Source organism: Saccostrea echinata, unplaced genomic scaffold (assembly GCF_033153115.1).
Source record: "Saccostrea echinata isolate AGI-Se365-2 ecotype Australia unplaced genomic scaffold, CSIRO_AGI_Sech_v1 ptg000042l, whole genome shotgun sequence".
In the NCBI taxonomy this organism is placed as follows: Eukaryota; Metazoa; Mollusca; class Bivalvia; order Ostreida; family Ostreidae; genus Saccostrea; species Saccostrea echinata.
The window spans coordinates 5,873,796-5,890,041 of NW_026889791.1; the positions used below are offsets into that span (position 1 = coordinate 5,873,796).

A 16,246-nucleotide genomic window follows, 5' to 3' on the forward strand; every position below is an offset into this window, starting at 1 on the left:
TATAGCAAGATAATTATCCTAATTGGCAGTTCACACTTTCACACGCGATGGTTTGTGTACACTACACGATTATCGGAAGGTCAAGTGTCAAACAAAGGTGATGTTTTCCAGTGTCTCACGAGCGAGAATGAGAGGAAAATGGCGGCATTTAGCGAGAAATTCAAAATACTGTACAAATTTTCATATTCCGTGAATTTTGGTGTCCCGCCGGTACACGATGAATGGGCTCGAAAAACTGTACATTTTGTGTACCGCCGGTACATATCACATGTATGTCATTGTTCATTGGGGAACCCTCTACCGAGCTGTAAATGAAGCTGTAAATGAAGTGAATCCAAAATATTTTACAAGCAACAGCAAGATCAACATATACATGATTTTATCCCATGTTTACCCCTTTATCCTGTGGATATTACTAATTTTTTTTTTAGCTCACCTGAGCTGAAAGCTCAAGTGAGCTTTTCTGATCACCCATTGTCCATTGTCCGTCCATCTGTCCGTCCATCTGTAAACTTTTCACATTTTCTTCTCAAGAACCACAAGACCAATTTTAACCAAAATTGGTATGAAGCATCCTTGGGTGAAGGGGAGTTTAAATTGTTAAAAGAGAGGGCCAAACCCCCTTACAAGGGGAGATAATCAAGAAAAGACAAAAATAAAGTGGGGCCATTAAAAAATCTTCTTCTCAAGAACCCCTGGGCCAGAAAAGCTGAAACTTACTTAGAAGCATCTTCGGGTAGTGTAAATTTTAAATTGTTAAAATCATAAACCCCTGGGGTAGGGCAGGGCCACAATAGGGAATCCAAAATTTACTTTGGTGTAGCCAACCTGCACTTTTAAGATGTTGTATATTAATTTATTTTGTTACATTGTGTTGATTTATTTTTCTAGAAACTAAACATGTCTTTCAGTTTTACAAAATTAGATGAAAATCAAATAGTTTAAGTTCCTAAGGTAACCCCCCCCCCCCCCAAAAAAAAAAAATTTCAACTGAATTTATTGGAAAACCACCTTATTATTTGCAAAGGCATAAATGCAGTGGTGGATTTAATCAAAAGAAGTATAACAGAAGTGAAATACTGTGATTTATTTATTGAGTAAAAGTGATATTCTCTCACAGTGTGGAGGAATACCAAAGGGATATTCTCTCACAGTGTGAAAGGATATCAAAGTAAGTTAAAAATAATTTCTGGCCTGTAATAAGATATTGTAACTAAATCATCTGGATAGAGACTAATGCCCTGTTCACACGGAGAGTTTAATTCGAATTAAACGTAAGTTACTGCGAATTAAATTTGATCCGTGTTCACACGGAAAATTTAATGCGAATTAGTTTAATTCGAATTAGTTTACTGCGCATTAAAATACTTCGCATTAGCTCCGTGTGAACGCTAAGCGAAGCTAATTCGAATTAAATTCTGACGCATGCGTAAGGGCAGAATTAAGTCACAGGCCACATGCCGATGGTCAAATATAGGTACTTGTGCTATTTTTGAGTGGTAAACAAAGGAAAATTATGTTAATCACTAAAATGTGTACAGACACTATGACATTATATCAAATGTATACCTGCTCTGCACAATATGACGTGATTTGTAAATGACGTCATAATAGCCTCACTGAAAAGCCTTGTTGTAAAAATAAAATTATAATTCGCATTAGTTTACTTCGCATTAGCTGTCGTGTGAACGCAATTTAATTCACATTAGTTTAATTCGCATCATTTTACTTCGCATTAATTTACTGCGAATTAAACTCTCCGTGTGAACAGGGCATTAAACTGCCAATTTCTTCCCAAATATGTTGCTAAAAATCCATGTTACAATGTTTTCAATCTCACAACTGCTAAGCTATGACGTCTCAATTGCTCAACCAACTATGACGGCACTGCATGTATATTACACTGTGTTAAGAAAATACAGAGGCAAAGGAAGAAAGCAAAGAAAATGTAATAAACAGAAAATTCAATGTTTTGTAGTTCGATATGGAATTTATTTCACTCGTGAGACAGGATTTTTAAAAAATATTTTCACTCTGCTTCGCACTCATGAAAATATAAAAAAAAAAATCCTGTCCCACTCTTGAAATGAATTCCATATCCAACTACAAAACATTGAATATTCTCTATATACATTTTCAGCAACTATATTATTCTGAGAAATGTTTTTTCTGAGAGTATAACTGCAAAAGAAATTATTTGAGACCCACTATTATTTCAATAGTTTAAAGAAAATGAAAGAAAGACAAGTAAATATCTTGCAAACATACTTTTTTAAAATTTCCTTGTGACATTGTTCAAAGCAAGAAATTTGTCTTAAGATTTCTTATGCTTTAGATAGTTTTGTGAAACAGCAGTGACAAATCTTATGATTATCATGTCACATCTCAAGATAATCTTAAGATCTATCTTAGGACAAATCTAAAGATAGTTTTGTGTAACCTTTTGTGGCCCTGGTTTGTTTAATACCCTGGAACAGAAAAAAAGATTTTAAAAGAAAAATGCACTTTTCACTACATAATCAGTAGAGCCCCCCTCCAAATCCTGTAGCCTGACCCTGGGGCCACAAAGAAGAAGGTACGGTTTGAGCTTTATTGTGCCCTAAAAATTTAATATTCTTAAAAAGTTATGAAATTAGCTTAAATATGAGTTGAGATGAATGTGAAAAATCATGAAAGAATATGGCATTAAAGAGGACCATTGTGGAAATATGACATTATTAATATGTTACATTTTTAAGTTTTGAACATAAAAAGCCTCAAAATGACTCATTTCAGGGGTTATTTCCCTTGAGAAAATAATGTCCACAGTCGTTGCCCACTTTAATTTTTGGATATGTTGTGTAAAATCCTTTGAAAAATCCCATTTATCAAAATCTTTGTGGGCGATGCATGTGCTCTATACTATTTTATAGAAAATTTTACTGAAAATTGTTGTCTTCTGCTACTTTTTAAGAAAATACGGGAAAAGGCACAAGTTCATGACCTCACAATTAGCATTTAGGTCATTTGAGAAAAACGATTTATATCTTCTTACTGCACTGAATTTCAATGATTCAAAAGGCCTGAGTTTTATTTTCTTACATCTCTTTCATATTTAAGAAAAATACAGGGCAAAATTTGTATTGAAACCGTACCTTTTTCTTTCACAATTTTGAAGAGGTTTCTGTGATCATCATAACCATGCACCTAGTTTATCTGCTTTATATACAGGGGAAGACAAGAAGATATTCAAAGAATTTATGCATATCACTTTATGATCACCAGAGCTCCATCCTACCTCCAGAACCCCAGACACTGGGGCCATGAATTTCACAATTTTGTTTGATGGCTCATGCCAACAGTTTGACTGCTTGATGTCCAGTAATAAGATTGATTGATTGTATGTTGTTTTACGTCCCATTCGAGAATTTTTCACTCATATAGAGAAATCACCATATACCAGTGAAGGGCTGCAAATTCTGACCTTTACTCGGCACTCAGGGCCATTGAGCAGTGAGGGTTCTTTATTGTGCGAACGCCTACCGTGACACGGGGCCTTGGTTTTTAAGGTCTCATTCGAAAGACCCATAACTTTCACTTCAAAGTGCTGAGCACATGGCAAAGGAACAGTTGCTACCCATTTTTTATCCAATTAGGTCTGTCGCGGCTGAGATTAGAACTAACGACCTCCTGATCACGGAGCAAGCACTCTACCAACAGAGCTACCATGAATGGTCCAGTAATAAGAAGAAACAGAGTAAAAACATGTTCCCAAACTTCATTTGGGAAACATAATTATCATAGGTGAAGGGCAAAGGGGAATAACTTCTTTGATTTTCAAAATACTGAAAAGATTGGACAACAGGCATAAATTGCCTATAAATACCTCTGTATACAAGAAGTCAAGGTTACAAATACAATGAACTGAGTGAATATTTTCTTTCAGAAGAATACAAATAGAGCCCTGCCAAACAAGAGAACACTTAACCAAGTGGTCTAGAATTTCACAAATGTGGTGAAAATACCCTTGCTTATTACAATTTTGTACTCTGTTTGCTTCCTAGATTCCCAGGAGCAAAGAAGAAGGCTTTCAAAGAAATAATAATTTTCCACAATGGATTCAATATAGCACCACCCTAATACCAAAATCCCCGAATCAGGGGCCATGAAATTCAAAATTTTGGAAGAGGTACACTTTCTTATCATAAATATACACTTAGTTTATCTGCTCAATACCCACAAGCAGAGAAGATTTTCAAACATCATAGCCCCTGACTCAGGGGCCGAGAAATTCATAATTTCGAAAGAAGCACATCATAACCATGCATTTAGTATGTTTGCTAAATTCAAGAAAGCAGATAAGAAGATTTTTCAAAGATTTTATGCATTTTCACTATATATTTAGAGACCCACCCTAACACCAAAACCCTGACCCAGGGACTATGAATTTCAAAATTTTGGAAGAGGAATCCTAGCTCATCATAACCACCAGTTTGTCAGCTCAATACCAAGAGGCAGAAAAGAACACATTAAAAGAATTTATACATTTTCACTATCTGGTCTATAGAGCCATGCCTTAACAACAGAACCCCTGTCCCAGGAATATGAAATTCAGCTCTAAACTAGAACTGTCCAAAATGGACTAATACCCCATGATATTCAGGATTCTGGAAGAGGCTCCCTTGCTCATCATTTTCTGTTGTAGTACAACAGAAAATGCATAATTATGTCATTCTGTTGAAAAAAAAGATTTTGTGTTTAATTTGTTACAAAGCTTTAATTATATATTAAAAGAAAAAAAACTGTGTAATCTTGATGCAACATTTTTTAATAAGGTTACTGCATGACTCTTAGATTTGTAGGGACTATCTGCCAAAACAAACTTTTTTTTTAATATTTGGTGTTTTTTTTTTTTTTTATTTTTTAGTTTTAATGATTAGTTTTACGTTGCAATTCACATTTTAGTACAGATGTACCAACTGGCCATTCTAGATTCTCTGTCTCTAACCTAATGAACCCAAAATGAGTAGGTCAATAAAAATGAAAAAACACCTGTAAAATGCAGAAAAATAATCCAATCATGATGAAAATACCAAGTGCACACCTTCATACAGTGAATAATGAGTCTACATTATTACAGCATTTTTTCATATCTGCAACAGGAATTGTTATGTAAGAAAACTACTAAAGGAGATGACCATATTTTAAAGACTAGTTGTAGATCTGTTATGGCTACAATTTACAGAAGCACCTCGGTACTCCATATTCAGGGGAGTTCAGCATCATCATGGTGTGAGAAATTCATTGAGGAAATAAGTGTATATGCATGTGAACTTCATGAATCAAATATTATCATTTCCCAAACACCACCACAAATGACATCCACACCCAGGAGGGACCCATCAAGATTTGTTCCATGTGATGAATCTAAAGAATGCAGCAGGTGCGGTGATTCTGCTTTACGTGTGGAGGAACTTTCATTAATAGTTCATCGCCTAACACAGGAGATCAAGTCGTTAAAAAAGAAACTGGATGAAAATGTAAATAATAGTTTAACCAGTTCAGGTACTCAGACAACTTCTACAGTTCTCAAACATAAGGGCAATTGTACAACTGATCTGCCTAAGGCATTTAACAATGTCACTTCTAGACATGTACAGTGTAGCTATGTTCCCTTCGATATATCTAAGAAAGAATGTTCTACAAACACAGAACCACAACCTGTGCATCGAGAACTAGGAAACGATTCCTTTCAGAAACGTAATACCACTTCTAAAAACCTGCAGAAATCTACACTCCTGATCGGCAGTTCAGTTCTGCAACGAATTAAAACCATGGGTTACATTCAAATGTTAGTGTAAGTACAAACAGAGGAGCCAGTATTTCTCATATTCGTAAGAAACTACAGCAATACGATGTGTCTTCTCTGGAAAACATCATAATTCAGGCTGGAGGAAATGATGTTTCAAATCAACGCAGTATGGAAGCAATAGAAAATGACTTTACCGAAAGAATAATGGACTTGAAGAAGAGAAATTCAAATATTCATGTTTTCATTTGTGAAGTCACGCCAAGAAAAGACGCATTGATCACTGATGTGAATGAAACTATCCATTTTGTGTGCGAGGAGTATGGTGCAACAGTGATTCTTCAAAGACTGGAATTCTCCTTTATACTGGAAAGAAGGTATACATTTATCCGACCTAGGAACTGCTTCCCTGCTTAAACTTTACAATAAACATGTCCAAATTCTGAAGCAACATCAAGTGCAGGCTTCCTCCACGTCCATGAAATAAATGTGTTGTTACTACTATGGAGAACAAGGCCATTCATCCCAAAATTGTAGACATGGAAGCAAAGTAGACTGTTGGCAATGTGGGGAACCTGGACATAAACAAAAGTTCTGTCCATACTAGAATAAGGGCAATGAATGTCAGGCCGAATATACAGAGAGTATTTCCTTAAGTCTACAAAACAGTTTTTTACCTCTCCAAACTCTAAGTTCAGAATGTAACAAAAATTTATGAATATGTATCACAAAAAATTCTCAGATAGATTATTCATATGCCAAAAATATACATTCTCTAAAAACTAAGCAAATATCTAGTTCTAAACAGAAGATAAACAAAAGTCTTAGTTCTGGAAGTCTCAATTCAAACAAAGCAGTAAACATATCAAATAAATATGCCCCGGTAAATTCTGGTTTTGGTCTGGTTAAAAAAGGTTTGCATTTTGGAAATTGTAACGTAAAATTAGACGAACAAAATGAAAGATCTATGGATGTGTTGGGGCTTTGTGAGTCTTTTTTAAATGATCAAATTAGTGATTCAGATTTGAATATAGATGGTTATGTATTTGAAAGAAAAGATCGACAAAATAAGGCAGGTGGTGAAGTAGTTATTTATGTCTCAAATAATCAAATAATTTTGGCCTGAAAATTTGAAAACTATTTTTTTCCTGGCCTAACCTAAATTGAAAAACTGACATACTTGTTGGAGCTTCTAACCGTGGTCTCTTAGTTGGTTGTAGCAGTTTCTTTTTGTCCATGTGATGGAAGAGAGAAAACTGTGGAGGTCAGGCTCCACGAGGCTGTTGTTTGTCACCAATATTGGCCAGTGTAGAACAACAATCTGGACAAAACAAATTACAACTGTGACTAGACTATAGCTCTAGTATTTTGAATTAATTAGTCTAAAATCAAGTTAGAAAAGCACTTTTAAATCTTCCCAATCTAATTAAAATTAGATGTTCCGAATCCGCTACCGCTTCTCAAACATCTAACAACATCACATTTGGGGTCACGTCAGAGCACGCTCTTTACCATGTATATTTTGTTTACAATGAAACCCCTCGGGCATTTAGGTTTGCCAGTAAAAAAAAGAAACGCATCCGAACTATATGCCAAGAATTCTGAGATGGCGATTTTATTGGGTAATTGAAAGGTCGCTCTGACGTGACCCCGAACGTGATGTTGTTAGATGTTTGAGAAGCGGTAGCTAATTTTAATTAGATTGAAATCTTCTATGAAGTTTAATTTTTCTCCTAAAATTGGGCAAAAAAGATAACACTTCATTTAAGGATGCAACTTTAAACAAGAGGCCCAAGGGTCTTACCAATCATCTGAGTGTAACACAGCACTGTAAAGGATCCATTTAAGTATGAAATAAAACATAATAAGCTGAGAAATGAAGATATGTTGTTCAAAAGTAAAAGAAATAGGATAATCTGGCACATCAACAAAATAGTTAGTCTTGTAGTATACAGATATGGAATGGGTATGAGGTAAATAGCTAATTTATGGTTCCCCGAGGGAGAAAACTATTTCCCGAGGCAGCCAAGTCATCGAGAGATATAGTTTCCTGCCGAGGGAAACCATAAATTTACTACTTCCCTCATACCCATTTCATAACTGTTTTATTATACCGAAATAATCTAAGGAGATTTATTATACCACATATATTCAGACATTTTTAAGGCAATAAAGAGGCTTTCAAATAAACACAAATCTATGTTAGATATCTAATGCATCAATATCGAGGAAAATAATTATAGGTTTAAAAAATAATTTCACAGATATTTTAAAGAATTAAAGTGCATGTCATTTTGCTTTAATTAATTTCAGTATGATTTTGACATTGCATGTCAGAATGTTTTGACGTCCTAGTTACATTGCTAATAACATATGTCACAGACTCCAGATTCCTTGAATGTGCTGCATTCTGAATGCAGAACCTGAAAATGTTCAAATGTTAACACACCCCATGACAACAAATACAGATAGCAATAGGTCACCTGAGTGAGTCAGGTGACCTTATAAAATTTGTAATCGTTGGATAAACAGCAATTAACAAAACAGTTCTGCTTAAACAGAGGTGTATACTATCTTGCATTTTAGGATTATAAACAGAGTCATCGGTGAGGAAGCGTCATCCAAAGGGACACAGCAAAGATAATGTTACATGTACCCAAGGAGAGTGAGGGGGTGGGGCGTGGGGGTTATAATATCAACAAACTTGAATCTACACTACCTGAGGTTGCTTCTATATTAATATGACTAATCATAGCTTTGCTGTCCTTAAGAAGATTTTAAGATATTTCCTATATATTCTTATGTAAAACTATGATCTCCCATTATGACTCTGTCCTATACTGGGTAGTCAAGATTTGAACAAATCTGAATCTAAATTACCTGAGAATGCTTTCTTATTAATATGAATAATCATGGATTTGCTGTTCTTGAGATGATTTGAAAAGATTTTTTTCATATATACTGTACATGTACATAATTTGGTGTATTCAAAATTTAGCGCAATCACTGAGTATTGAGTTCTTAGTGTATTCATGAATAAGCACAACACACAAACGCGCCATGTATTTTATTTATAAATTATTTATTAGCAGTATTCATGAATTAGCGCATCGTTGTCAGCGCCAAAGCCGCTGAAGTATAAAGCCAGCTATATTATGTACACATACAGTATTTCGATGTAAAACTTTGATCCCCTATGTGGTCCCACCCTACCCCCAAATGCCAATGTTTGGAACAATATGGAATCTGCACTATCTCAGAAAGCTTTCTTATAAATTTCACCTTTTCTGGTCCAGTGATTCTCAAGAAGGAGATTTTCTAAAGATTTTTCCTTTAAATTTCAATGTCAAAATCTGATTCCCTATTGTGGCCCTATTCTAACCTGGGGGCCATGATTTGAATAAATTAGAATCTACACTACCTTAGCAATCTTCCACATTAGTTTCATCTTTTCTAGTCTAGTGGTCCTTTAGTTTTTTTTATGACCCCATTCTAGTTTTACCTTTTCTTGATTAAAACTCTCAAGGGACATTTAGCTGATAAGTAATTGGCAACAAATTGAACAAAACTCTAAATTTTTTACACTTCAAAACACATACTTTATCAGCAACATTTTCAATGAATAAGTTTCTGACACAATTTTCTTGATGTCTTTGAAAAACTAACTGCAAATGCGAAAAATTCAAACCAGTGTAATGGTTTGGGCCATGGATATCAGCCTGGGTAGCTCAGTCGGTAGAGCACCTGACTAGTGATGCAGGGGTCCCGTGTTCAATTCCCAGGCCAGCCATACATTTTCTCCTTTCCTGTTACAGATTTGGTGCTGTTGACCACCCCTGGGCTTGCACCTGAAAGTCCTGCCAGTTGCAGGGGCTAATAAGAACTTGGGTTGTGTCTTCAAGGGCAAAGACAATTTAAGAAGGGAGGGATGTAATGGTTTGGGCCGTGGATATCGGCCTGGGTAGCTAAGTCGGTAGAGCACTTGACTAGTGATACAGGGATCCTGGGTTTGATTCCCATTCCACCCATACATTTTCTCCTTTCCTGTTACAGATTTGGTGCCGTTGACCACCCCTGGACTTGCAGGTGAAAGTCCTGCATGGGGCAAATAAGAACTTGGATTGTGCCTTTGAGGGCAAAGACAATTTAAGGAGGGAGGAATGTAATGGTTTGGGCCATGGATATCAGCCTGGGTAACTGAGTCGGTAGAGCACCTGACTAGTGATGCAGGGGTCCCGGGTTCAATTCCCAGTCCAGCCATACATTTTCTCCTTTCCTGTTACACCAGCATAGCCATAAAATCAGATATAACCTTTTCATAAACTGAAACGAGAAAGACTTGTTTTTTTTTCTTTACATACTCTTTATGAATAATTCTTAAAAATAAATTCAGATGATACACTGTGACTGATAAGAGATCTGATTCATCTGTAACATTATGATGTTTTTCAAGTTTCTGCAAGTTTACAGAGTCATATAGTGCACAATGAGCTTGACCAGTAAATTGTAATGGATTCTCTCATTAAGACTTTCCTGCAAAAAACAACCAGTATGATTGTCTAAAACATTTCTAAACACATCTAAAGTGTCCACAAAGCTAACAACATTCGTAAGCTACATTCTTTATATACAACAGATTTTTCACAAGCAATAGGAAAGTCCCTCAGTGCACTTCGAAGATCAGTTGCCTGTAATACTTTTCCTCTCTTCATCAAAGTATTGTTTTTCAAATGGACTCCATGAACAAAGTAGCTTTTGCTACCAACAGGTTGTATCAATCTCTGAAAAGTGTCATTCCCTTGGGCAGCTCCAATTTCTACGATTTCAGATATTAGACCTATAATATTAACAATTTTGAAAAAATGAAATATTTCAATATTGGTTCCTAATTTCTTATATTTAATTTTTTTCGTAAAAAAATCTATATTTGTAAACATTTATTTTTTCAAAGTAATAATAACAATGATACTAAATTTGGTTTTTCACCTAACCCTATGGTCTCTAAATCAAAGAGAGGTGTAGTCATCATCTGCTACAGGTGCTCTGACTGTCAATGGCAAGGCAGGAGAAAGTCTTGATAATGTTCTTGTTCTATTTCCATAGATGTTTCATAGGTTGTTCTTTCTCTCACTTCTTTTCTTTCTTAATCTTGTGATGATGACTTTCTCAGATAAAATTTTCTTTTCTTGTATGCAGAACTTTGACACCTTTCTCTTTCCAGGGCTCTTTTCATATCCATTCCTTCTATTGACTTCTGCTTTTTGGAACTGGATGAGTCTTTAGCTGATATTGCACATACACTAAAATCTAAAATATAGTACATACAATTTTTATATTGTATCAAATGTATTAGTCCAAAAAAAAAAAATTATCTATAGTTTCTCAGGCGCTGCTTCATCTGGTCAAAACTGCCACATTGATTAATTTTTACTGACAAATTGAAAAGGAAAACAACTCAATTTTTCAAATTTTTCAAGTTGAAAAAGAAAATTGAGTTATGCCCCTTTTGTACAAGCTAACAGGTATTTTTATTAGGCTACAAAAAATTAATCTATGGTTTCTCAGACACCACTGCATCAGTTCAAACACTGCCGCACTGACCAAATTTATTGACATACTGTAAAGAGAAATACTGTAAAAGCATGTACTGTAAAAGTGGTTATTTACACTGGTTGTTAAGTACGCATTTGTGACAGTCAAACATTACGCGTGGGTGTTATATAAGCTGTCACACGAGTTACTGAGGAAAATTTACGCAGCCATCATTACTAACATCAAGTTGTTCCCCTTTGAAAAGGTCAAGTAGTTTACACGTGTGAATTTAAAAAAAATAAATTACCTCGGTAAAATAATAACCAAAACAAAACAATTAAAAAGAATTTATATTGGTCATCGATATGTGCATGTTCCTTGGATTGCTAAATATAACGGTGATCTGCACATTCAAAATCGGTAAAGTGTGAACAACTGGTGTGCGCTTTATTGTAATTATTAACGCAAGCTCAACCTTCAATGTGGGATCACTTAAATCTATTTCTGTGTGGCAAGTGTTGACAATTAATTCAATAATGACTGTGAGTTTATGTAACATTTTGGACTAATTATTTGAAATTAAGAGGGACATACACGTTCGTACAAAGGAAATGAAAATGACTATAGATGTTTTGAAGCTCTAATTGCGTGATGTTGCTTTAAAATATTTAATATGAAGATGCATTTTTTCATTGCGCAATTTAGAAAAAAAGAACATTTACATCACTGTTTGTGATGTAATTATCAACTCACATGCCTTCAATACCACAATTAATATACGACTGGTTCGACCGGTCTACCAGTATTAGTAATAGTCTAGAATGATTACAGAATTTGAAATTTTGAGACCATACACGCGGGAGTATTTTACGCAGATCTAAGCTTACCACGTAAGTAGTGTAAATTTCCCCCACACATAAATAACCACTTTTACAGTATTTTGGTAGGGTCAAATTTTCGTGGTTTGAGAAAAAAAATATTGGTTCATGAGGTTTTGATTTTTTGGATGAAGAAGCGTTGAACTTTTATATATTTGATTGATTGATTGTTTGTTGTTTAATGTCCCTCTCGAGAATTTTTCACTCATATGGAGACTCATCCAAAGGACCGGTCTCCACGTCCTGCAGTGGGATTCGAACCCGCGACGTAAGGATCAACCCCTTACTCCGCGACTCTATAGCAGATGCTCTTAACTACTGTGCCACGCGGGGGACCATTATATATTTGAAAATTTACAGTTTGTGTAGGACATTGTCAAACCTTGAAAATAACTAAAAATAACATAAAAATAGGGGATTTTACAGTAACTCATTTTTCCCATTTTTTTTTTTTTTTAGTTGGAAAGAAAATTGAGTTATGCCCCTTTTCATTTATGCTAATAGACCTGCCTGAGGCATTTAATTACAGAATTTTTGGCCCAAGAAACTAGAGCGAATTACTGGGGGGTTTTTTTCACCTTAGTTTTGTCCCAGAATGTTCTCAAAGATGGCTTAAAAATCTTTATGAAACTTTAAAGAAATAAATGTCACCACTTCTAGTTGTGCAGGTATATTTAAACTTTAAAAATTTGTTGCTTTAGACATGGAAAGAACAAATAATTTTAGAAATCTTGCCATCACATGACCATTGTATGTCAGAAGTTTCTTTTTAAAAATCACTTCACCACTCCCAACCCAACATATTTTTGTTATTTAATATATTTATGGATGTTTATGTGCTGAAGTCTATTAACAAACTAAAACAAGGACCAACGGGCCACATCACTCACCTTTGGCTAGGAAAAAGGAGAAATCAGTTTTGTATTGAAAAATTTAACTATACAGTCAAACTTGTCATAGCGGTCACCTTTATCCAGCGGTCACCTGTCCTATGCGGTCATTTTATTTCCTCCCAATGATATTTCCTATATAAAGTAACTCTATTAAGCGGTGTGTAACGCGGTCAGCGGTCATCAAATTTCAAACAAAATCGCCATTTTTCCCTGTCTTTAGCGGCCATTTTGTCCAATCACGTGACCTGATCTGGTGTCAGCTGATTCCTAATTTTTGTAATGTAAATAATGGGTCAAGTGTTGCGGGATCATGAACAAAAAATTAATAGATAGACTTCATTTAAAACCATTTATATTTATGGATAAGCATATGAATTATTTAACAAACTGCTTGTTTGTTTTACAAAATTTGGACAACAATGCTAATGACCGAAAAAGGAAGCAGGAAAAAATAAACGAACATTATCGATCATAATTATGAGGACCTGAACTTATGGATTTGGAATCAGCTTTAAAAAAAAAGGACAACGTAACCGTATTTATCTATTGATACATGTAAAATAATTTTGTTTCCCATTTACAGTGTGTAAGCTAATTACGATATCGCATGCCCAACTCCGAGAGCTGTAAAATGTTTTTTACGCATGATAGGCATTTTCTCACACCTAGGAAACTTGTATGATTTGTAGAAACCATAATTACTGTTTTTATACACAATGTGGCTTGAGTATGTCATGATTTCACAAAGGAAAACGACCGTTAGGGATTAGTAACACTTCACTGCTCAGGACACCTGTGCACCTGTTTGATCAACTGAAAGTCAAAGTGACAGTTACTTGTTTGTGTATTATACAACAATTTGAATTTATGAAAAAAAATACATGTACAGATGTTAAGTTTACGAATCCAGTTTAGATAAAATAATATTTGATAAAATTTATTGATTTATATTATAGAAAAATTTAAGTTATTATGATGGAGGATAATGCAACATCCTGTAAGAATATACTGGTATTTTATTTTCTTGGATTCATTAAATTTAGTTTGAACTCATCTTCAAGTCATGCATCTGTGGAATAAAGTTTTTAAAAAATAAGTGAGACCACTAATGTCCTACCTATCTTTCTTTTATATTCTAGAGTGTAATAATATAAACACAGGACCGAGATATTTGTATAGAAATTCTTTGAAAAAAAAGATGAACCTCTATCCAAAGGTCACCTCTGTATAAAGGTCACTTTTAATGGATCCCGTAGGTGACTGCTTAATACAGGTTTGACTCTATAATATTTTCATATTTCTTTGACTAAGCAAGGCTTAAGTAGATTTTTCAAGAATTTTTTCTATATGATTGATCTCCTATTGTGGTCTTGCCCAACCTCTTGGGATATGATTTGAACACACTTGAATCTATACTACTTGAAGATGCTTCTGAATGACTAATCATAGCTTTGCTGTTATTGTGAAGAAAATATTTATTGATATATCATTTATATTCCATTGTATAACTTTGATCCCCTGCTGTGGCCCCTCTCTACTCCTGGGGTCATGATCTGAACAAATTTGAACTAACAATACCTGAGGATGCTTCCATATTAATATGAATAATGTTGGCTTTCCTGTTCTTGAGAAGATTTTTAAAGATTTTTCCTATGAATTCCGATGTAAACCTTTGATTGCCCACTGTGGAACCACAGTACCCCTGGGGTCATGATTTGAACAAACTTGAATCTATACTACCTGAGGATGCTTCCATATAAACACTTTGATTGTCCATTGTGGCCCCACCCTACCACGGGGGGTCATGAGTTGAACACACTCGATTCTACACTACCTGAGGATGCTAATATAAATATGACCAATCATGGCTTAGCTGTTCTTGAGAAGAAGATTTTCAAAGATTTTTCCTGTCTTTTCCTATGTAAAACTTTGATTGTCCATTGTGGCTCCACCCTATCACTGGGGGTCATGATTTGAACAAACTCAATTCTACACTACCTGAGGATGATTCCATATAAGTATCACATTTTCTAATCCAATGGTTCTTGAGAACAAGATTTTTAAAAGATGCCATTAATTTTTCACTTATTCATAATTATCTCCCCTTGGAAAAAGGTGTGGTCCTTCTTTTGAAGAAATTTGAATCTGCTTTATCCAAGGATACTGCATGGCAAAGTTTGGTTGAAATTGGTTCTTGAGAAGAAATCAAAATTGTGAAAAGTTTATAGACAGATGGTTGCTGGATAAAATGTGATCAGAAAAGCTCACTTAAGCCTTCAGCTCAGGTGAGCTAAAAATATATATTTGCAGTTTCCTGACATGAATGGCCAAAAAACGTTGTACAAATGTTTATGTCTGATCTTATTAAAGCCATGAATTATTCACTTTATGTTTATTTATCAATACAGGGATTGTCAAGTTACAGGAACTGTGCTAAGGTAATGCATATTGTGTGATGCATGCAGAATAACCCTCTCTGATGAGGTAAACAAGAGGCCCAAGGGCCTTGAATGGCTCTTCTGATAAACTGTACAACCTATCACTTCTATTTGAAGCCTCTAAGTATCCTGTATATTTAGATAAAGCCTTGAAATTCCAAACATAGGTCATCATGACCTACATTTTAGATGAAACACTTTGAGAACCCAAGATGATTCTATGCCAATTAGTACCTGAGAGTAGGTCATGGTGACCTACTTATCACTTGTCATTCTCTGAGGACCCAAAATGCATCAACTAAGTTTGATGATTCTAAGCCAATTAATACCTAAAATATTTAATTATAACCATAAAATTTCAAAAGTAGGTCACAGTGACCTACTTTTCAGATGACATACTTTGAGGACCCAAGATACATCAACTGACAAAGTTTGATGATTCTAAGCTTATTAGTACCCGAAATATTTCATTATAGCCATATAAATTGAAAAGAAGGTAACGGTGACCTTTTTTTCAGTAGACATACTCCGAGGACCCAAGATGCACCAACTGACAAATTTTGATGATTCTAAGCCAAACAGTACCTGAAAATATTAAATACAGCCATTAAATTTCACAGTGACCTACTTTTCAGTTGTTGTACTCTGAGGACACAAGATGCATCAACTGAAAAAATTCAATTAAATTCAATTTAAGAAATAAATTTTCAAAAGTAG

The 16,246-nt window shown here is 34.9% G+C and overlaps 1 protein-coding gene across 2 annotated transcripts in view; it reads right to left on the reverse strand.

Moving 5' to 3' along the window:
- LOC133200990 (C-terminal-binding protein-like) overlaps positions 1 to 16,246 on the reverse strand; it is a 120,710-nt gene that overhangs the window by 84,209 nt on the left and 20,255 nt on the right. For both annotated transcript variants that reach the window (XM_061336796.1, XM_061336797.1), the window contains exon 2: positions 6,969 to 7,109. In XM_061336796.1, coding sequence (XP_061192780.1) covers positions 6,969 to 7,026 — 58 coding nt within the window. In that variant the 5' untranslated portion in view covers positions 7,027 to 7,109. The remainder of the gene's footprint in view (positions 1 to 6,968; positions 7,110 to 16,246) is intronic.